At 45.0% G+C, this 23,666-nt stretch overlaps 1 protein-coding gene across 1 annotated transcript in view; it reads right to left on the bottom strand.

The window, feature by feature from the left end:
- The window catches only part of LOC119955203, a 50,879-nt gene that overhangs the window by 8,654 nt on the left and 18,559 nt on the right, over positions 1 to 23,666 (bottom strand). The window contains exon 4 of the mRNA XM_038781211.1: positions 19,644 to 19,777. Coding sequence (XP_038637139.1) covers positions 19,644 to 19,777 — 134 coding nt within the window. The remainder of the gene's footprint in view (positions 1 to 19,643; positions 19,778 to 23,666) is intronic.

Here is a 23,666-nt window from a genome sequence, read left to right as displayed (position 1 = left end):
GGTTTGTGAGGCCGAGGGCACGCGAGTACTCTTTCTTCTCCCACGTACATAGGGTCTACTCTCGGATAGATTTCTTTGTGGTGAGTAGGGGACTGATTCCGAGAGTGGAGGAAGCCGAGTATTCGGCCATTGCCATCTCCGACCACGCTCCGCATTGGATAGAGTTGGAGATGGGGGAGGTGCGGGACCAGCGCCCGTTGTGGCGGTTGGATGTGGGGTTGTTGGCGGAGGAGGAGGTGTGTAGGAGGGTCCGGGCAAGTATTGAGGGGTACCTCGAGGTAAATGATACGGGGGAGGTTCAGGTGGGGGTGGTCTGGGAAGCCCTGAAGGCAGTGATTTGTGGGGAGCTGATATCCATCCAGGCACACAGGGAGAGGAGCGAGAGGGATAGACTGGTGGGAAAGATGCTGGAGGTAGACAGGAGGTACGCAGAGGCACCAGAGGAGGGACTGTTGGGGGAGGGCCGCAGCCTGCAGGCTAAATTTGATTTGCTGACCACTAGAAAGGCGGAGGCACAGTGGAGGAAGGCACAAGGGGCAGTGTACGAACATGGTGAAAAGGCGAGTAGGATGCTGGCTCATCAGCTCCGCAAGCGGGATGCGGCTAAGGAAATTGCTGGAGTGAGAGACAAGAGTGGGAATGTGGTGCAAAAGGGGGTAGAGGTGAATGAGGTCTTCAAGGACTTTTACGGGGAACTGTACCGGTCGGAGCCAACGGGGGAGAGGAGGGGAATGGAGAGGTTCCTCGACGGGCTTTCTTTCCCGAAGGTGCAGGAGGTGCCGGTGGAGGGGTTGGGTGCGCCAATTGAGCTGGAGGAGCTAGTTAAGGGGATCGGGCAGATGCAGTCAGGGAAGGCACCGGGGCCGGATGGGTTCCCGGTGGAATTTTATAAAAAGTTTGTGGACCTAGTGGGCCCCTTGCTGCTGCGGACACTTAATGAAGCGTGGGAAGGGGGGACTTTGCTCCCGACGATGTCGCGGGCGCTGATCTCGTTAATTTTAAAGAGGGACAAGGACCCCCAGCAGTGTGGTTCATACAGGCCCATATCTCTCCACAACGTAGATGCCAAGGTGCTGGCAAAAATCCTGGCCACCAGGATAGAGGACTGTGTGCCAGGGGTTGTGTACAAGGACCAGACAGGTTTTGTGAAGGGAAGGCAGCTGAACACAAATGTGCGGAGATTGTTGAATGTCATCATGATGCCGGCGATTGAGGGGAGGCAGAGATAGTGGTGGCGCTGGATGCTGAGAAGGCCTTTGATAGAGTGGAGTGGGGGTACTTATTGGAGGTGTTGGGGATTTTGGATTTGGTGAAGGGTTCATTAGATGGGTAAGGCTGCTATATGAGGCCCCGATGGCGTGCGTGGCCACGAATGGGAGGAGGTCGGAGTACTTCCGGCTTTACCGAGGGACTAGGCAGGGTTGCCCCCGTCCCCCTTGTTGTTTGCACTGGCAATCGAGCCGCTGGAGATGGCTTTGAGGGATTCAGAGAGGTGGAGAGGTTTGGTGCGAGGTGGGGAGGAACATAGGGTGTCGTTGTATGCCGATGACCTGTTACTGTATGTGGCGGACCCGGTGGGCGGGATGCCGGGGGTGATGGAGCTGCTAGCTGAGTTTGGGACCTTTTCAGGTTATAAACTAAATTTAGGCAAGAGTGAGGTGTTTGTGGTGCACCCTGGAGACCAGGAGGAAGGAATTGGTAGGCTCACACTTAGGCGGGCAGGGGAGAGCTTTAGGTACCTGGGGGTGCAAGAGTCCCCCAACTCTTCACAAACATAATTTCACCAGACTTGTAGATCAGATGGAGGAGGAGTTCAAGAGGTGGGACATGCTGCCATTGTCGTTGGTGGGGAGGGTGCAGTCCGTCAAAATGACGGTGCTTCCGAGGTTCATGTTCCTCTTTCAGTGCCTGCCCATCTTTATCCCCAGGGCCTTCTTTAGGAGAGTGACTAGCCGTATTTTGAGCTTTGTGTGTGCACATGGGACTCCGAGAGTGAAGAGGGTGTTCCTGGAGCGAGGGAGGGATAGAGGCGAGCTGGCGCTGCCCAACCTTCTGAGGTACTATTGGGCGGCCAATGTGTCAATGGTGCGTAAATGGGTGATGGAGGGGGGAGGGGCGGCGTGGAAAAGAATGGAGATGGCGTCATGTAGAGGTACGATCCTGGGTGTCATGGTAACGGCGCCGTTGCCACTCTCCCCTAAGAGGTTTACCACGAGCCCAGTGGTGGCGGCGACCCTAAGAATCTGGGGACAGTGGAGACGACATGGGGGCAAACAGGGGGCTCGATGGAGGCTCCATTGGGTGGCAATCATCGGTTCATCCCAGGGAACAGGGATGGGGGATTTAGGGGGTGGCAAAGGGTGGGCATCAGTAAATTGAGGGACCTGTTTATTGGCGGGAGGTTTGCGGGCCTGGGGGAACTGGAAGATAAATTTGGGCTTCCCCAAGGGAACATGTTCAGATACTTGCAGGTAAAGGCGTTTGCTAGGCGACAGGTAGAGGGATTCCCTTCGCTGCCCTCGCGGGGGACGATGGACAGAGTGCTTTCGGGGGTGTGGGTCAGAGAGGGGTAGGTGTCTGACATCTATAAGGTAATGCAGGAGGTGGAGGAGTCGTCAGTGGAGGAGCTGAAGGCTAAATGGGAGGAGGAACTCGGGGAGCAGATAGAGGACGGAACTTGGGCGGATGCCTTGGAGAGAGTCAACTCTTCCTCCTCATGTGCGAGGCTTAGTCTCATCCAATTTAAGGTGCTGCACCGGGCCCACATGTCCGGGACTAGGATGAGTAGGTTCTTTGGGGGTGAGGACTGGTGCACCAGATGTTCGGGGAGTCCAGCGAACCACGCCCATATGTTCTGGGCATGCCCAGCACTGGAAGAATTCTGGAAGGGGGTGGCAGGGACGGTGTCGAGGGTGGTTGGATCCAGGGTCAAACCAGGGTGAGGACTCGCGATTTTTGGAGTTGCGGTAGAGCCAGGAGTGCAGGAGGCGAAAGAGTCCGGTGTCCTGGCCTTTGCGTCCCGAGTAGCCCGACGAAGGATCTTGCTACAGTGGAAGGATGTGAGGCCCCCAAGTGTGGAGACCTGGATCAGTGACATGGCGGGATTTATAAAATTGGAAAGGGTCAAATTTGCCCTGAGAGGATCAATACAAGGGATCTATAAACGATGGCAGCCTTTTCTGGACTTCCTGGCTCAAAGATAGGTATCTTGGTTAATAGCAGCAGCAACACGGGGAAGGGTTATGGAACTTAATATTGTGTTAATTTGCGTTGTTGTTAAAATGCTGTGTTGCGCATGGAGGTAGGGCGAATGTTTATGATTGCTAATATTATTGTTATTTTTGGTATTTTATTATGGTTCGTTGTTGTTGTATAAATTCAAAATTTTTCAATAAAAATTATTTCAAAAAAAAAATCACGTAAGGAAAAAATACCACAATGTCTTTTCTGCGATAAAGTAGGACACTGGATGACAAAATGCTATCTTAAACCACGGATGGATTTGAGAGATGATAATGAAGTAGACAATTTTCACTACAATACATTTCCACCTCGTGGTCAACCACGTAATGCGCACAAACAAGATGCACCTAGGGTTACATTCCCACAAGACAGACCCAGACTTACGTACAGGGATTCTAAACCCTCCCAGCCATTTCCATGTAGGGAGGAACCTTATCCATGTAGGGAGGAACCTTACCCACGTAGGGAGGAATCTTACCCACATGGGGACCAACCGTACCCATGTAGGAATCTACACGATGATAACAATGCTATGAATAAAATGTTAAACAGCTGTCCTCCAGCTCAAAGACGTTCTCTGTATGATCATTCAAAAAACTACTAGACCCCACTCTTGATGATTCTCTCCATTTCTCTCTACATGCACTTTTGGAACAGAAAAATTATGGATTATATATTTCATTAAGAGTGGAAGGTATTCATATCAATTTTTTATTTGATACTGGAGCTGAACTTACCTGTGTTACTGAACAGAATGCTGCTTTCTTTCCCCTAACTTCAGAGAAAATTGAAGCTTTTGCTGCAGGAGGAGACTGTCCCTCTTCGGAAGACTAAACCACTGCTCTTAGAATTTGGACCACATCAACTGGTAGCGTCAATATGGGTAGGTCTGGTAACACAAGCACTTCTAGGTATGGACATCTTATCACAACTAAATTCTTCACTCAATTTCAATAATGGGAAAATTACCTGGTCCATTAGACACATAAAAAAAGATGAAATACAACATCATCCAATTTGGGCAATTGACAAAAATGATTGTGGTCTTTTGAAAATGGACCCAGTTACTTTCATGGAATCAGCTCCACCTTGTACCAAACAATACCCCATTAGCAAAACGTCAATTCAAGGTATTCTACCTATAATAAAACAACTTGAAGAAAGGGATATTTTAGTGCGTATTCACAGTTCATCAAACAGCCCTGTATGGCCTGTGAAAAAGGCTAATGGTACATGACGCCTTACTATCGACTACAGAAAGGCAAATCAATTCATTGTCAGAAAAGCTCCTTTAGTGGCAGATCCGTCTACAATTTTTATCTCTTTAACTCCTGACCTGCAATGGTTTTTCAGTCATTCATATGGCAAATGGCTTCTGGTCAGTACCATTAGCTAAACAAGTACAACCATGGTTTGCTTTTACAGTCAATCAACAACAGTACACATGGACTAGACTACAGCAAAGTTTTCACAATAGCCCAATTGTTTACCACATGGCTCTGCAGAATCACATCAGGCAACTGCCTGATCTGCCTTCAACCATTATTCAGTATGTAGATGATGTTCTGTTAGCCTCCATCAATAAAGATGACCATGAAAAGGACTTACGGGTGGTCTTGAACTACCTCAGTACTAATGGTCACAAAGCTAGCTTTGCCAAAGCACAAATTACCCAGGAAGAAGTTGTTTACTTGGGACAGAAAATTTCCAAACGCAAAAGGGAACTAACTCAAAACAGAACAGCTGCCATCAAAGCAGCTAAAGAACCCTCAACTGTACAGGAAGTCAGATCTTTCTTGGGACTCTGTAATTTTAACAGAAATTGTATTGATTCTTATACTCAGTTATGCCAGCCATTGAATGATCTTTTAAAAGGAAACAGAAAATCAAGAGACCAAATTAAACTCAATTCTGAACAGAAACAATCATTTCTGAATTTGAAAAAGGTCCTGTGTTCAGCGCCAGCCTCAGGTATTCCAAACAACGGAAAACCTTTTACCATGTTTGTTCATGAAAGACTGTTACATGTTAACTAGCGCTTTTCAAGGAGACATATCCTGAGTGAGGCACATCTAGAGTGGGGATTGCAACTTGGTAATTTGGTGCAGTGAGGTAATTCGGTGCAGAGTGGGAGAAGGTGCTTTTTCGGAGGTGCTTTTTAACCCTGGTAAGTGACTGGTAAGTAGTTTTTCTTTTCATTGTCTAATTTATTTATTTTTATTTTGAAATCGTAGTTGTATAAGTTTACCTAAGGTTAAAGACATGGCAGGAGATCCCAGACCCGTATCATGCTCCTCGTGTGCGATGTGGGAGCTCAGGGACACGTCCACTGTCCCTGGTTCTTTCACGTGCAGGAAGTTTGTTCAGTTGCAGCTTCTGTTAAACCGCTTGACGGCTCTGGAACTGTGGATGGACTCACTTTGGAGCATCCGCGATGCTGAGGAGGTCGTGGATAGCACGTTTAGCGAGTTGGTCACACCGCAGGTGAAAGTTACTGAGGGAGATAGCAAATGGGTGATAGCAAGAGTAGGAAGGCAGTGCAGGTGCCCCCTGCGGTCATCTCCCTGCAAAACAGGTATACCGCTTTGGATACTGTTGAGGGAGATGGCTCACCAGAATAAGACAGCAGCAAGGTTCATGGCACCATGGCTGGCTCTGCTGCACAGCAGGGCAGGAAGAAAAATGGCAGGGCTATAGTGATAGGGGACTCGATCGTAAGGGGAATAGACAGGCGGTTCTGTGGACACAATCGAGACTCCAGGATGGTATGTTGCCTCCCTGGTGCAAGGGTCAAGGATGTCTCGGAGCGGCTGCAGGACATTCTGGGGGGGGGGGAGGGTGAACAGCCAGCTGTCGTGGTGCACATAGGCACCAACGATATAGGTAAAAAATGGGATGACGTCCTGCAAGCGGAATTCAGGGAGTTAGGAGGTTAGGAGTTAAACTAAAAAGTAGGACCTCAAAGGTAGTAATCTCACGATTGCTACCAGTGCCACGAGCTAGTCAGAGTAGGAATGTCAGGATAGATAGGATGAATGCGTGGTTCAAGAGATGGTGCAAGTGGGAGGGATTCAAATTCCTGGGAAGGACTGGAACCTATGTCCTAGGGGGGGAGGGGGGGGGTGTTTTCTAGAGCTGTTGGGGAGGGTTTAAAATAATGTGGCAGGGGGATGGGAACCGATGCAGGAAGTTGGAAGGTAGTAAAACAGGGACAGAAGCAATAGGAAGTAAGGGGAAAAGTGCAAGGCAGAGAAGACATAGTCAAAAATCAAAAAGGGCGACAGTACAAGGTGCAGTGACTGAGGGGAGCTCAGTGAATAGTCCCAGTAATACCAAAAGGAATAAAACTGGAGATGTTAAGATTCAAAACAGGTAAAAAAACCAACATAAGTGTACTTTACCTGAATGCACGTAGTATTCGGAATAAAGTAAATGAGTTGATGGCACAAATTGGCAGCAGGGTAGCATGGTGGTTAGCATAAATGCTTCACAGCTCCAGGGTCCCAGGTTCGATTCCCGGCTGGGTCACTGTCTATGTGGAGTCTGCACGTCCTCCCCCTGTGTGCGTGGGTTTCCTCCGGGTGCTCCGGTTTCCTCCCACAGTCCAAAGATGTGCGGGTTAGGTGGATTGGCCATGCTAAATTGCCCATAGTGTCCTAATAAAAGTAAGGTTAAGGGGGGGGGGTTGTTGGGTTACGGGTATAGGGTGGATGCGTGGGTTTGAGTAGGGTGATCATGGCTCGGCACAACATTGAGGGCCGAAGGGCCTGTTCTGTGCTGTACTGTTCTATGTTCTATGTAAATCATCGTAAATGACTATGATTTAGTGGCCATTACTGAAACATGGTTAAAGGATGGTCACGACTGGGAGTTAAATATCCCAGGGTATCAAACTATTTGGAAGGACAGAGTGGATGGTAAGGGAGGTGGTGTTGCTCTGTTATTTAAGGTTGACATCCGGGCAATAGTAAGGGATGACATCGGTGCGATGGAGGATAAGGTTGAATCCATTTGGGTGGAAATCAGGAATAGTAAGGCTAAAAAGTCACTGATAGGAGTGGTCTATCGGCCACCAAATAGTAACATAAGAACATAAGAACATAAGAACTAGGAGCAGGAGTAGGCCATCTGGCCCCTCGAGCCTGCTCCGCCATTCAATTAGATCATGGCTGATCTTTTGTGGACTCAGCTCCACTTTCCAGCCCGAACACCATAACCCTTAATCCCTTTATTCTTCAAAAAACTATCTATCTTTACCTTAAAATCATGTAATGAAGGAGCCTCAACTGCTTCACTGGGCAAGGAATTCCATAGATTTACAACCCTTTGGGTGAAGAAGTTCCTCCTAAACTCAGTCCTAAATCTACTTCCCCTTATTTTGAGGCTATGTCCCCTAGTTCTGCTTTCACCCGCCAGTGGAAACAACCTGCCCGCATCTATCCTATCTATTCCCTTCATAATTTTAAATGTTTCTATAAGATCCCCCCTCATCCTTCTAAATTCCAACGAGTACAGTCCCAGTCTACTCAACCTCTCCTCATAATCCAACCCCTTCAGCTCTGGGATTAACCTAGTGAATCTCCTCTGCACACCCTCCAGCGCCATTACGTCCTTTCTCAAGTAAGGAGACCAAAACTGAACACAATACTCCAGGTGTGGCCGCACGAACACCTTATACAATTGCAACATAACCTCCCTAGTCTTAAACTCCATCCCTCTAGCAATGAAGGACAAAATTCCATTTGCCTTCTTAATCACCTGTTGCACTTGTAAACCAACCTTCTGTGACTCATGCACTAGCACACCCAAGTCTCTCTGAACAGCGGCATGCTTTAATATTTTATCGTTTAAATAATAATCCCGTTTGCTGTTATTCCTACCAAAATGGATAACCTCACATTTGTCAACATTGTATTCCATCTGCCAGGCCCGAGCCCATTCACTTAACCTATCCAAATCCCTCTGCAGACTTCCAGTATCCTCTGCACTTTTCGCTTCACCACTCATCTTAGTGTCATCTGCAAACTTGGACACATTGCCCTTGGTCCCCAACTCCAAATCATCAATGTAAATTGTGAACAATTGTGGGCCCAACACAGATCCCTGAGGGACACCACTAGCTACTGATTGCCAACCAGAGAAACACCCATTTATCCCAACTCTTTGCTTTCTATTAATTAACCAATCCTCTATCCATGCTACTACTTTACCCTTAATGCCATGCATCTTTATCTTATGCAGCAACCTTTTGTGTGGCACCTTGTCAAAGGCTTTCTGGAAATCCAGATATACCACATCCATCGGCTCCCCGTTATCTACTGCACTGGTAATGTCCTCAAAACATTCCACTAAATTAGTTAGGCATGACCTGCCTTTAACGAACCCATGCTGCGTCTGCCCAATGGGACAATTTCTATCCAGATGCCTCGCAATTTCTTCCTTGATGATAGAACGTTATGGTGGAGCAGGCAATAAACAATGAAATAACTGATGCATGTAGAAATGGTACAGCAGTTATCATGGGGCATTTTAATCTACATGTCGATTGGTTTAACCAGGTCGGTCAAGGCAACCTTGAGGAGGAATTTATAGAATGTATCCGTGATAGTTTCCTAGAACAGTATGTAATGGAACCTACGAGGGAACAAGCGGTCCTTGATCTTGTCCTGTGTAATGAGACAGGATTGATTCATGATCTCATAGTTAGGGATCCTCTCGGAAGGAACGATCACAATATGGTGGAATTTAAAATACAGATGGAGGGTGAGAAAGTAAAATCAAATACTAGTGTTTTGTGTTTAAACAAAGGAGATTACAATGAGATGAGAGAAGAACTAGCTAAGGTAGACTGGGAGCAAAGACTTTATGGTGGAGCAGTTGAGGAACAGTGGAGAACCTTCCAAGCGAATTTTCACAGTGCTCAGCAAAGGTTTATACCAACAAAAAGGAAGGACGGTAGAAAGAGGGAAAATCGACCGTGGATATGGGAGAGTATTAAATTGAAGGAAAAAGCATATAAAGTGGCAAAAATTGCTGGGAGACTAGAGGACTGGGAAAGCTTTAGGGGACAACAGAAAGCTACTAAAAAAGCTATAAAGAAGAGTAAGATAGAGTATGAGAGTAAACTTGCTCAGAATATAAAAACAGACAGTAAAAGTTTTTACAAATATATAAAACAAAAAAGAGTGGCTAAGGTAAATATTGGTCCTTTAGAGGATGAGAAGGGAGTTTTAATAATGGGGAATGAGGAAATGGCTGAGGAACTGAACAGTTTTTTTGGGTCAGTCTTCACAGTGGAAGACACAAATAACATGCCAGCGACTGATAGAAATGAGGCTATGACAGGTGAGGACCTTAAGAGGATTGTTATCACTAAGGAGGTAGTGATGGGCAAACTAATGGGGCTAAAGGTAGACAAGTCTCCTGGCCCTGATGAAATGCATCCCAGAGTGCTAAAAGAGATGGCTAGGGAAATTGCAGATGCACTAGTGATAATTTACCAAAATTCACTAGACTCTGGGGTGGTCCCGGTGGATTGGAAATTAGCAAATGTGACACCACTGTTTAAAAAAGGTGGTAGGCAGAAAGCAGGAAATTATAGGCCTGTGAGCTTAACTTCGGTAGTAGGGAAGATGCTGGAATCTATCATCAAGGAAGAAATAGCGAGGCATCTGGATAGAAATTGTCCCATTGGGCAGACGCAGCATGGGTTCACAAAGGGCAGGTCATGCCTAACTAATTTAGTGGAATTTTTTGAGGACATTACCAGTGCAGTAGATAACGGGGAGCCAATGGATGTGGTATATCTGGATTTCCAGAAAGCCTTTGACAAGGTGCCACACAAAAGTTTGCTGCATAAGATTTGGGCAGCACGGTAGCATGGTGGTTAGCATAAATGCTTCACAGCTCCAGGGTCCCAGGTTCGATTCCCGGCTGGGTCACTGTCTGTGCGGAGTCTGCACGTCCTCCCCGTGTGTGCGTCGGTTTCCTCCGGGTGCTCCGGTTTCCTCCCACAGTCCAAAGATGTGCGGGTTAGGTGGATTGGCCATGCTAAATTGCCCGTAGTGTCCTAAAAAGTAAGGTTAAGGGGGGGGGGGGGGGGGGGGGGTTGTTGGGTTACGGTGCATACGTGGGTTTGAGTAGGATGATCATGGCTCGGCACAACATCGAGGGCCGAAGGGCCTGTTCTGTGCTGTACTGTTCTATAAAAGATAAAGATGCATGGCATTAAGGGTAAAGTAGTAGCATGGATAGAGGATTGGTTAATTAATAGAACGCAAAGAGTGGGGATTAATGGGTGTTTCTCTGGTTGGCAATCAGTAGCTAGTGGTGTCCCTCAGGGATCTGTGTTGGGCCCAAAATTGTTCACAATTTACATAGATGATTTGGAGTTGGGGACCAAGGGCAATGTGTCCAAGTTTGCAGATGACACTAAGATGAGTGGTAAAGCGAAAAGTGCAGAGGATACTGGAAGTCTGCAGAGGGATTTGGATAGGTTAAGTGAATGGGCTACGGTCTGGCAGATGGAATACAATGTTGACAAATGTGAGGTTATCCATTTTGGTAGGAATAACAGCAAACGGGATTATTATTTAAACGATAAAATATTAAAGCATGCTGCTGTGCAGAGAGACCTGGGTGTGCTAGTGCATGAGTCACAGAAAGTTGGTTTACAGGTGCAACAGGTGATTAAGAAGGCAAATGGAATTTTGTCCTTCATTGCTAGAGGGATGGAGTTTAAGACTAGGGAGGTTATGTTGCAATTGTATAAGGTGTTAGTGAGGCCACACCTGGAGTATTGTGTTCAGTTTTGGTCTCCTTACTTGAGAAAGGACATACTGGCACTGAAGGGTGTGCAGAGGAGATTCACTAGGTTAATCCCAGAGCTGTAGGGGTTGGATTATGAGGAGAGGTTGAGTAGACTGGGACTGTACTCGTTGGAATTTAGAAGGATGAGGGGGGATCTTATAGAAACATTTAAAATTATGAAGGGAATAGATAGGATAGATGCGGGCAGGTTGTTTCCACTTGCGGGTGAAAGCAGAACTAGGGTACATAGCCTCAAAATAAGGGGAAGTAGATTTAGGTTGAGTTTAGGAGGAACTTCTTCACCCAAAGGGTTGTAAATCTATGGAATTCCTTGCCCAGTGAAGCAGTTGAGGCTCCTTCATTACATGATTTTAAGGTAAAGATAGATAGTTTTTTGAAGAATAAAGGGATTAAGGGTTATGGTGTTCGGGCCGGAAAGTGGAGCTGAGTCCACAAAAGATCAGCCATGATCTCATTGAATGGCGGAGCAGGCTCGAGGGGCCAGATGGCCTACTCTTGCTCCTAGTTCTTATGTTCTTATGACTGCAGTACTAGCTCAAGAACATGGTGATCAGTTAAGCCCAGTTGGGTACTATTCCCTTAAACTTGACAATGTGGCACTAGCATTTGGCAGTTGTTTACGAGCTATGGAAGCTACATGTCGAGCTGTAATGATTACATCTGGACTTGTTCTAGACCAAAAGTTAATCATTAAATGTCCACATTCAGTCTATTCTCTACTATCCATGAACAGAGTGTCACAAGTTACATCAGCTCGATGGACAAGATGGACAGCAGTTTTGGAAGCTCCCAACCTATATTTTCACAAAGCCAGTCCTGTAAACCCATCATCTTTGCTCCCGCTTCCCGAGGAACAAGGGGAGGGAGAGTGAGAAGGGCATGACTGTGTGAAAATAATAGAGGAAATGGAAGAAGTACGCTTAGTAGAAGAAGAGCGACTCCAGAACCCAGATTTAATCTTATTCACTGATGGTTCCTTTTTTATTGACAAGGGTATCAGGAAAGCTGGGTGGGCAGTCACAAGCCCATACGAAGTATTAGCTGAAGGAAGTTTGCCCCCAGCTACATCAGCTCAGCAGGCCGAATTAAAGGCACTTACAGAAGCATGTCATGTGGCAAGAGATAAAACTGCTAACATCTATACTGACTCCAGATATGGTTTTGGAGTAGCACATGATTTTGGCCAACTGTGGAGAAAAAGAGGATTTCTCACAACAGCAGGTATACCTATCCGAAATGGAAAGGAAGTACGAGATCTTCTAGAAGCTATGACCTTGCCCAAAGAAGTATCAGTTCTAAAATGTAAAGCCCATACTCATGAGGACACTATGGAAGCAAGAGGAAATGTTCTTGCGGACCAAGCAGCAAGGGAAGCTGCCTCCCTTTGTGCCTCTCAGTGGCATCAGGAATCCAGTCACATTTACAAATTGTCAGTAACCACCTTATTACATGATTTACGTGAAATGCAGAATGATTGTACAAAGGAAGAAAAATGGACATGGTTAGAATCAGGTATTCAACTATATGATGATGAAATTTGGAGAGAAGTTCAAACTTGTAAACCAGTCGCAACGCAATCACTAACGCCCTTCTTAGCTCAACAAATTCATTCATGGGGACACATATCACCTCAACAAATGATGGATCGATTCCATAGAAGTTGGTGTGGTAAAGGATTCAAAAAACATGCACAATTGGTAGCAAACCGATGTGTAACCTGTCAAAAGAATAACTTGGGTCCTATAACATCAATGCCTCAATTAAGAGCTCCTGCTCCCGCAGGCCCATTCCAGGACTTACAAGTAGATTACATCACTCTTCCTAAATGTCAACAGTACAATGATGCCCTTGTAATAGTGGATAAATTCTCCAGATGGGTGGAAGCTGCTCCAGCTAGAAGAGGGACAGCTGCCCATACAGCCAAAGTGCTATGCAAAGACTTTATTCCCAGATGGGAGTACCAGCTAGCATTGTCTCAGACAATGGAACCCACTTTACAGGAGCTGTCTGTAGGGAAGTCTGTAAACTACTAAACATTAACTGGAATTTACACTGTCCTTATCATCCACAATCATCAGGACAAGTGGAATGTATGAATTGAACTTTGAAAGAAAGACTGTCTAAATACAGCCAGGAAGGCATGAATTGGGTCCAAGCTTTGCCAATAGTATTATGCAGTATTAGAGCAACACCAAACAGAACAACAGGCCTGAGCCCTTTTGAAATCATCACAGGCAGACCAATGTCTCTGCCAGGAACTATTGACTTGCGGAAAGCAGACTGTCATTTAATGAGTGATGCTTTGCTGTCTTACTGCCAAAATCTAACAAATGCTGTTAGCTCTGCTTCTCAGCAGGTGTTAGCTGCGTGGGGCGATCCTCCGGAGGGTGGACACGACCTGGTGCCCGGTGAAGAAGTGTACGTCAAAAAGCTGCAAAAGGAACCTTTGGGATCAAAGTGGGAAGGTCCTTTCTTAATCCTTCTCACCACCCAATCCGCTGTTAAATTAAACTTGGATTCACGCATCGCATGTGAAGCGTGCGTACAAGTAAAATGTTTGCCGCAATTTTAATTTTCAGTTATTTGATTGACTTTGTGAATGTTGTATCAGAAATGAATAAGAACACATTCCTTTACACATCTAAGATATATGCTGAAAACTTTAACATTTCTAATTGTTGGGTATGCATTGCAACCCCTACTAACTCAGGGGAGGGTATTCCCTTTCTAACTATTCCCTTCAATGCTTCAGAAACAGCAGAATGGTACATCTATCATAGTGTCCCTCGCTCTGTGGTGACCCGTTCTGGAGCATATACATGTGAAAATGGGAGGTACCAGATTGACATCCAAAAATCTATTAACTTATGGAAATCTGCAGGCTATCCACTAAACACCTTTTCAGGATGGCACAAACTTCAATTTAACCCTGACAAAAAACCTCAACATCTTAACCTCACAACTAATATTAAACAAAAAGGATCAATTTGCCTCATCAGTAAGGACCATAAAGGGATACCAATGGGTAATAGTAATTGTACTAACTATGTAGATGTTAACACAGCTTTTAAATGTACAAACGACCGCTTAGAAAGAGTTATGCGGTCCTCAAGGATAACAGGCATACCTAACCTCAGAAATAATAAAACATTCAAAGACCAATGGCTCTTAGAATATATTTACTCATATTCTGCTTATAATGGAACTTATTTTATTTGTGATGATAAAGCATATCCCTGGCTCCCAAGATCCTGGTCAAGACCTTGCTATTTAGGATACATGGTATCTGCCATTCATCATGTGACTAATCTCCTGCATATTTCAGAAATGACTGTTCAAAGAAAAAAACGTTCCGTCACCTTTAGAGATGCAATTTATGCTAGAATCATTCCTTTCTATTGGGAAGTAAGGATGGAGAATGAGTTGAATAAAATAACAACCATCATACAAAATGTAGTTGATTACACTGCCACTGCCGTAGATAAAATCTCTGACGAAATGCGAGCAATTCGAACCGTGGTATTACAAAATGGAATGGCACTTGACTATGTGCTAGCCGAAAAAGGTGGCACGTGCGCCCTGATTGGTGCAGAATGTTGTACTTTCATTCCCGATAACTCTGAAGCAGTTAAAGATTTGGTATTACATATCCAAAAAGAAATCAAAAACTTGATCCATCCCAAGTTCTCTCTCTCTGGGATAGAATTTGCGGGTGGTTTGGACACACTGGAATGGCCATAATGAGAATAATCCTATTCTGCTGTGCAGCTGGATTCATCATTTATATAACATACCAATGTGCTACGTGCATCAAAGAACTATTCGCTAAACGCAGGGGACCAACTGTCAGAATGATTTACACTAACCCTACTGCACCCCCAATTGATGAATTTGAGGTGAAATACTTTTGTTGAAATGTTAACCGTAATATTATCAATCAATTATTTGTATAATCTATTAATACTGAATCTGTAGTATCAAATTTGACTAATTTATTAATTGTTATTTTGTAATAATGATTCTTTAAGAATTTTAATGATTATTGTTGAAATAGTTGTTGCAATGCTAAATTTCCATTCTATTGTTTAAATCTGCAATGACAATATGAATGAGTTATTCTTTGCGCTTTTACCTATCCTATCACTTTAATGATGTCTTTTATCTTATTCTGATATATCTCACTTGATCTTTCGATTAATCAAAGGGCCGACTGTAGAAGCCAGGTATTTCTCATACACTTAATATAGGTAAAAAGCTGCTTAAAGCATAAATATTAATTCCCAGTTTTAAAATTAAAGAGAACATATAATTTGCAAACTCATGTTGCAAGGAACACAGAAGTCTGATAAGGTCATTACATTTTTCCAAGGACAAGGGTTGAATCCATGGCAACGAGGAATAAGAATGAAGGATTGTACGATTCTCACGTCGCTCGAGATTAGGTTGAATCATATCCCATGAAATATACAAGCTAAAAAAAAACATATCTTGAACTATATTGCCTTATTTTTAATAAATGGACAATTAAAACATCGAATCAAATATAATATATATATTTGATTCCAACATTCTCATTATAACGATTTCATAAAAGACTGAATTGAAATAGACAGTTTTGAATTATATTTCCGAAGTTATGCTCAGCATGGCATGACAAGATAACATAAGGTCTCCATTGTTGCAGTAGTAAGGTCAGCATGAGGTCTCTATTGTGGCAATAGGTAGGTCAGCATTAGACCAGTTTTTGCTGGTTTTGATAAAGCACAATATTGCATTCTTTAACATGCAAGCAGGCAACAATTGGAAGTAACGTTACATAGAGAAGATGGACAGCCTGCTATCAAATCAAATGTGTTTGAGTCTAACTCAAACCAATTAGGATTATATTGGGGTGTGATCGGATCGCTTGAGACAGATATGAAATAGTATATCCATGGACGATTTGGCCACCATTTTGAGAGAAACAGAATGACAGACAGAGAGAGACAGAAAGAGAAAGACAGACAGAGAGAGATAGAAAGACAGACAGAGAGAAACAGAAAGGAAAGGAAGAGAGTTAGAAAAGAGTTCTGTATTCATATTTCATTTTCAGACTTTGACTTCAGACTTTGACTTTTAAAGTTGTGTTCAGGCTATTGTCTCAGAAGATAATTCCTGTGATTCTTTGAAAAAAATCAAATTGTCTACAAACTACCTTTTAAATGATCTTCAAGTTGTAACCAATGAACTCCAAATAAAACAATTCTTATTTGCACCTGACAAATTTTTAACTTGAATTTCTACTGAGTTTCAGCAATGTACAAGAACAACCGGTAGCCCTGAATTGAATAAACTTCGTGAAAACTTGATCCTTCATGCTGGCCTGCTTGGTCTGCTTTAAAAACCAGCGATTTAGCCCAGTGTGCTAAACCAGCCCCTTGAAGCAAGCCCACCTGAAGCAAGGATTCATTTGACCTAAATTTTCATTATGGGCGGCATGATGTGCAACATGGTAGCACAGTGGGTAGCACGGTTGCTTCACAGTGCCAGGGTCCCAAGTTCGATTCCTGGCTTGGGTCACTGTCTGTGCGGAGTCTGCACGTTCTCCCTCTGTCTGCGTGCGGTTTCTCTGAGTGCTCCGGTTTCCTCTCACAAGTCCTCAAAGACGTGTTATTAGTTAATTTGGACATTCTGAATTCTCCTTCTGTGTACCTGAACAGGCGCCGGAATGTGGCTGCGAGGGGCTTTTCACAGTAACTCCATTGCAGTGTTAATGTAAGCCTACTTGTGACAATAAAGATTATTATATATTATTATTTTTACCCCTTCCACCCTTCTGTGTTTGTCTATCTTCTGTGCATTGGTAGAATTATGGGGTAGTTGAAGAGGAAGTTATGTATTAGCTTGATGTTAAGCAGCTGTACTCATTTTGTATTTCATATGTGTCCTAGTCTAAATAAAGAGTAATTGTGTTTAAATTTACAAACCCGGTGACTATAATTATTGGACAGCCAAGGGCCAGAGATTTCGGGTATTTTTTTAAAGAATTATTGCTTATTGCTTAATTCCGTTGTGTTGTGACTCTGGGACGCGTGGGGCTGGAATTGACCAATGTGTTGTAGAAATAGAAATATGTCATCGCTTTGCGGACAGTGTGCTATATGATCCAGGCTCACTTTCACTTCAGCCTGGAGATGAACACAGACACACTGCTCTGCTCATAATGCCTTCAAGATTTTCATCCATGTTCACATAATTAAGAAATGAGTCAATGACTCAATTTCACAAATCCTTATGAGAGATTGGTGCTTTTAGAGTAACATAAGACACACACAACATGGTGAGCAGCAGTGATACCTTCTTAATGGCGTGGTGCTCAGCACTACAGGGTGAAGTATAGGTATGAACAACATGATGAACAGTTTTAGATTGCGCTACTTGATGTGAGACGACCCTTGTTCTGAAACTGGTCATCTCCAGGCTGAAGTGAGACTGAGCCTAGATCACACTTCCCTGAAAGTCAGAATACTGAGAGAAGTCACAGCATCAGAGCATTTGGGATCACAGAGTACTGACTGCACAGAAAAGCTTTGAAGATACAGTACGGAGAGAATGTTCAGGCAAAAAGCTGATAGATCCTTTGTGGGGAGGAGGACAGTGTTGGGAGGGCCAGCACCAGGTTAGCTCAGTTGGATAAGGTGAGTGACCAGGGCATGGGCTGGATCAATGGTGAGCAAGGGAGAGAGACAAACAAAATAAAGGAATAAAAATCAGGCCAGAGAAGGTTGTGGTTATAAAGGGGTGGAGCTTAGTCAAAAGCAGCTGCAGAAACAATAGTCCCAGGTACAATAGGAGAAAGAAGGTCAAATGAATGTTGTCAGAATGCCCACAAAATTCCCCAGTTTGAAATGGGAAGTAACTGACCGACTAACTAAATTCAGAATGTTTAAGCAGTGTACAGAGCTGTGGTTTCTTGATTCAGGTGTGTTAGAACCAGAAAAGCAGCAATAAAAATTCAGAGCAGAGAAACCAGACAAGACCAGATGGCCTACTCCTGCTCCTAGTTCTTATGTTCTTATGTTCTAAGACGTGGAGAGAGTTGAGAGAACAGAGAGAGTTGAGAAGCAGGATGAGAACCGCAAAGAGTTCTAGGAATAGAGGGAGCAGATAAACTGGATGAGAAGTGGGGAGAGTTCAGAGAACAGAGAGAGCTGAGAAACAGGACGCGAAGTGGAGAAAGTTCAGAGAACAGAGGGAATAGATAAACAGGTCAGGAAGTGGAGAGAGTTCAGAGAACAGAGAGGGCTGAGAAACAGGATGAGAAATGGAGAGAGTTCAAAGAACAGAGGGAACATTTAAACAGGACAAGAAGTGGAGAGGGTTCAGAGAACAGAGAGAGCTGAGAAACAGGATGAGAAGTGGGGAGAGTTCAGAGAACAGAAGGAGCAAATAAACAAGACAAGAAATGGAGAAAGTTCAGAGAACAGAGAAACAGGAACGAGAAGTGGAGAGAGTTCAGAAAACAGAGAGACAGAGATACACAATGAGAACCGCAGGGAGTTCTGAGAACAAAGAGTAGATAAACAGGACAAGAGTGGAGAGTTCAGTGAACTGAGGGAGCAGATAAGCAGGACAAGAAGGGGAGATAATTCAGAGAACAGAGGGACCAGAGAAACAGGACAAGACGTGGAGAGAGTTCAGTGAACAGAGGGAGCAGATAAATAGGATGAGAAGGGGAGAGAATTGAGTGAGCAGAGGGATCAAAGAAACAGGACTAGAAGGGGAGAGAGTTCAGTGAACAGAGGGAGCAGATAAATAGGATAAGAAGTGGAGAGAGTCTGATGGTTCCAGAACTTCAGCAGTAACTGTGGTCACTGCAGTGTATTCATGAGACTGACAACATCTGCAAGGAATTCCCCAGCGCATTTTTGGAGTTGCTCCCAAATCTGACTTTGGGGAGCCAGGAAGTTATGGGCCAATAAAGAAGGACTTAGATTTATATGGTGTCTTTCATGACTGCGAGAGGTTGAAGTGTGGTTGTGGGTGTACGAAATGCAACAGCAGACACAGCAGCTTCCCAAAAACAGCATGATCAGATAATCAGATATTGATTGAGTGCTTGGACATGACGGATATTTCCCCTTGCTCTTCTTCAAAATAATGTCCTTGGAACTTTTATATCACCCGAGAGAGCAGACAGGGGCCCGACTCCCGGCCGTTATGATTCACTTTTTCCGCCGGCAGTGCTTCCCTGACCGCAGGTTTCCCGGTGACGCAGGATGGTTACAATGGGAAATCCCATTGACAAGCAGTGGGAAGATAGAATACTGGTCATGCGACTGAGAAACCCGCGGCTGGAGGGCTGGATAATCCCACCCAGAGACTCCGTTTGACATCTAAAAGACAGCACCTCCAGGAATGCAACTCCTCATCACTTGCTGACGATATACAAGAAATGTTTTGGTCAGTGGTTTCTACTCAATAGTAGGCTGGAACAGTCTCATTGTCTCACATTCAGTATTATGAATCAGCATTGATTATAGTGAAGTAGTTCAGAAATCGGAGGCGTATTGTCAGATTATTTTTCTTACCATTATATTTTTCCCATTTTCAGCTGGTTTAAGTCCCATTGGATTTTCACAGAGTGGAGACTCTTCCATGTGAAGGGCAAGTAGCATGAAGAGGGTCTCCTTGTCCTTCAGCCGCACGGTAGGCTCAACATTACCTGGAACAAAAGGCCAATACCTACTTAAATATTAACTGCTTATTTACATTCATCTATTAACAATTGAGACCCAAGATGTTGAACCCAATGACAGTGAAGAAAAGATGATTTATTTTAATTTTTTAATTCACAACGTTTGGGTATCGCTGGCTGGGCTAGCCTTTTATTGCAATATGAACGGTGCTGACAATTGACCTTGAGAGGGTGATGGTGAGCTGCCTTCTTGAATCGTTGCAGACCATGTAATGTAGGTAACCCGCAGTGCTGTTAGGGGGGGATATTCCAGGATTGTGACCCAGTGACAGTGAAGGAATGACAATATATTTCCAGGTCAGGATGTTAATGACTTGTAGAGCAACTTGCAGGTGGTGAGCATGCACTCTTATCCTTCAAGGTAGCCATGATGTGGAGATGCCGGCGTTGGACTGGGGTGAGCACAGTAAAAAGTCTTACAACACCAGGTTAAAGTCCAACAGGTTTGTTTCAAATCATTAGCTTTCAGAGCACAGCTCCTTCCTCAGGTTTCACTTTAACCTGGTGTTGTAAGACTTCTTACTATCCTTCACGATGGTAGAGATCATGGATGTAGAAGTTGCTGTCAAAGGAGATTGGCGAGTTGCTGCAATGCATCTTGTAGGGCATAGAATCAGGATCACTATACAGTGCAGAAGGAGGACATTCAGCTCATCGAGTCTGCACCTCCTTCAAAAGAGCACTCTACCTAGGGTGATGCTCCCAACCTATCTCCATAACCTAGTAACTTCGCCTAACCTTTTCGATTCAAGAGGGCAATTTAGCATGGCTAATCCACCTAAGCTGCCCATCTTTGGACTGTGGGAAGAAACTGGAGCACCTGCAGGAAGTCCACGCAGACATGGAGAGAATGTGCAAACTCCGCACAGTCACCCACGGCTGGAACTGAATCCGAATCCTTGGCACTGTGAGGCAGCAGTGCTAAGCACATTACTACCGTGCTGCTGTTACACACAGCTGTCACTATGTGCCACTGATGGAGGGAGTGAATGTTGAAGGTTGCCAATCAAGTAGATTGTTTTGTCCCAGATGGTGTTTAGTTTCTTGAGGGGTATTGGAGCTGCACTCATCCAGGCAAGTGGGGAGTATTCCATCACACTCCTGACTTGTGCCTTGTGGATGATGGACAGGCTTTGGAGGAGTCAGGAGGTGAGTTTCTCTTGACCTAATTCCCAGCCTCTGACCTGCTTTTATAGGGACAGTACGTATATTGGCCGGCACGGTGGCACAGTGGTTACCACTACTGTCTCACAGCGCCAGGAACCCGGGTTCAATTCTGTCCAAGGGTACCTGTCTGTGTGGAGTTTGCACTTACTCCCCTTGTCTGCGTGTGTTTCCTCCGGGTGCTCCGGTTTCCTCCCACAGTCCAAATACGTGCAGGTTTGGTGGATTGGACATGCTCAATTGTCCCTTAGTGTCCAGGGATGTGTCGGTTAGGTTAGGGGGATATGGGGATGGGGTAGGATGGACATGGATAGGGTGTTCATTCAAAGGGTCGGTACAAACTCGATTGGCTGAATGGCCTCCTTCTGCACTGTAGGGATTTTATGGATTCTTTGGATAATTGGTTCACTTAAGCGTTTGGTAAATAAAACACCCCAGGAGTTTGATGGTTTAACAAGAGGGTGCACATGGTGATGATTTAAAAGGTCAGCAGTTGAGTGATAAGGGACAGGCAAGTTAGTAGGATGTGGGTCTTCTGGGAGATATGCATATGGAGATGGAGATGGTGTGAAACAATAGAATTGATGGAGGTGCTGGGTCAGGAGAAATAGAGCAAAGGGAAAAATGTCAACTAGAAGCTAGAATTAAATGAGGCTCGAATAGGGAGAGATGAAACACGACATTCACGGCCGTGGAGAAGAAAGTAGGAGGGAGCAGGACATTAGAACTGGAGGTGCTACACAAGTGAAAACCAGTCCACTGCGTGAATACCTGAGCAAAGGGAAGAGGCAATCTCCAGGCTGTAGTGTAGTGAGGTCCAATTCAGAAGCAGTATTGAGTATAAAGACAGTAGTGAAGATCAGACAGATCTCGAGAAGAGGAAAGAATTCCAGTTTTCGAATCAGAGAAGAGGTAAGAATTAAAACTGTCGATATCAGCGCACCAAAGTGCAGATGAGTGATTTGGAATCAAGCGAAGAGTACTGTAAGAAATGGGACCATTAAGAATGTCAGGTTTTAGAATTGTATAAAATTCCTCTGAAGAATTATTCACCAGATCATAAAGCCAACTCAGCAGAGAAAGTTTTGTTTCTCTCTTGGGACAAACACAGAAACAGTCTAGAGAAGTGTCAAAGTCTCTTTGTTCAGGCTTCCATATTGACATTCCTGAGTGGGTAAGCTGGTGCCTTGTATATCTTTTCCCCACACAGCACAGTAGCATTGTGGATAGCACAATTGCATCACAGCTCCAGGGTCCCAGGTTCGATTCCAGCTTGGGTCACTGTCTGTGCGGAGTGTGCACATCCTCCCCGTGTGTGCATGGGTTTCCTCTGGGTGCTCCGGTTTCCTCCCACAGTCCAAAGATGTGCAGGTTAGGTGGATTTGCCTTGATAAATTGCCCTTAGTGTCCAAAATTGCCCTTAGTGTTGGGTGGGGTTACTGGGTTATGGGGATAGGGTGGAGGTGTTGACCTTGGGTAGAGTGCTCTTTCCAAGAGCCGGTGCAGACTCGATGGGCCAAATGGCCTCATTCTGCACTGTAAATTCTATGAAATGTCTGCTGAGGTTCAGCAAATAATCCTCATCATGAGGTAATCAAAAAAGTGACTAAGAGCTAAGTGATAGACAGGGAAAAAGTGACCATCAAGGGATCTATTCTGTATTCATTGGTTAGGAAGGTTCAAAGAAATACCAGCCCATAAAAATAAAGTGTATTAATGCGTGCTCGGAAACAGGGGACAGTCATCATCAGGTGGGAGTCATCGTCAGGGGAGAGTCCTCGACAGGGGAGAGTCCACGTCAGGGGAGAGTCCACGTCACTGTTGTGTTAGGTACACTGGTGTAACACTGGCTGCAACTGGATGCAGTTTAGATCAGAAAGATACTCCAGACATTGAAGTTAGTTCAATCAGGTTTATTGAACTAATAGCACAGTTAACACAGTTCTCTGTGAGTTCGACTCTCTGCGATCTTAAGTGTGGTTACTCTATCCAACTGAACCAGACTAGCTCTTAGCCACGTGGTGGTGTGAGATTGTAACAACACCCTTGACTGACTTTCTAGATGTTCATCAGTGGAAAGAGGCGGAGTGTGAGTGCCTCATGTCTTTTATAGTCAGATCCCACAACTGAGTGCCCTGCCTGCTTATTGGTCATGTCCTGTTCTCTGTGTCCATTTGTGGCTTGTCTGTATATCATTATGTGTGTGTACGTGTGTGTGTGTGTGTGTGTGTGTGTGGTGTGTGTATGTGTGTGTGTGTGGTGTGTGTGTGTGTGTGTGTGCGCACCTGCATATCATGACAGTCACGGAGTGGTCCTCGTCAGAGGGGAGTCCTCGTCAGGGCTGAGTCCTCGTCAAGGGGTGAGTCCTCGTCAGGGGGAGTCCTCGTCAAGGGGAGAGTCCTCATCGGGGGGAGTCCTCGTCAGGGCAGAGTCCTCGTCAGAGGGGAGTCCTCGTCAAGGGGGAGTCCGTGTCAAGGGGGAGTCCTCGTCAGGGCAGAGTCCTCGTCAAGAGGGAGTCCTTGTCAAGGGGGAGTCCTCGTCAGGGCAGAGTTCTCGTCAGAGGGGAGTCCTCGCCAGGGGGGAGTCCTCATCAAGGGGGAGTCCTCGTCATGGGGGAGCCCTCGTCAAGGGAGAGTCCTCGTCAAGAGGGAGTCCTCGTCAGGGCAGAGTCCTCGTCAGAGGGGAGTCCTCG

The sequence above is a fragment of the Scyliorhinus canicula genome, chromosome 20 (genome assembly GCF_902713615.1).
Source record: "Scyliorhinus canicula chromosome 20, sScyCan1.1, whole genome shotgun sequence".
In the NCBI taxonomy this organism is placed as follows: Eukaryota; Metazoa; Chordata; class Chondrichthyes; order Carcharhiniformes; family Scyliorhinidae; genus Scyliorhinus; species Scyliorhinus canicula.
This window is presented reverse-complemented; position numbering and strand designations above follow the sequence as displayed.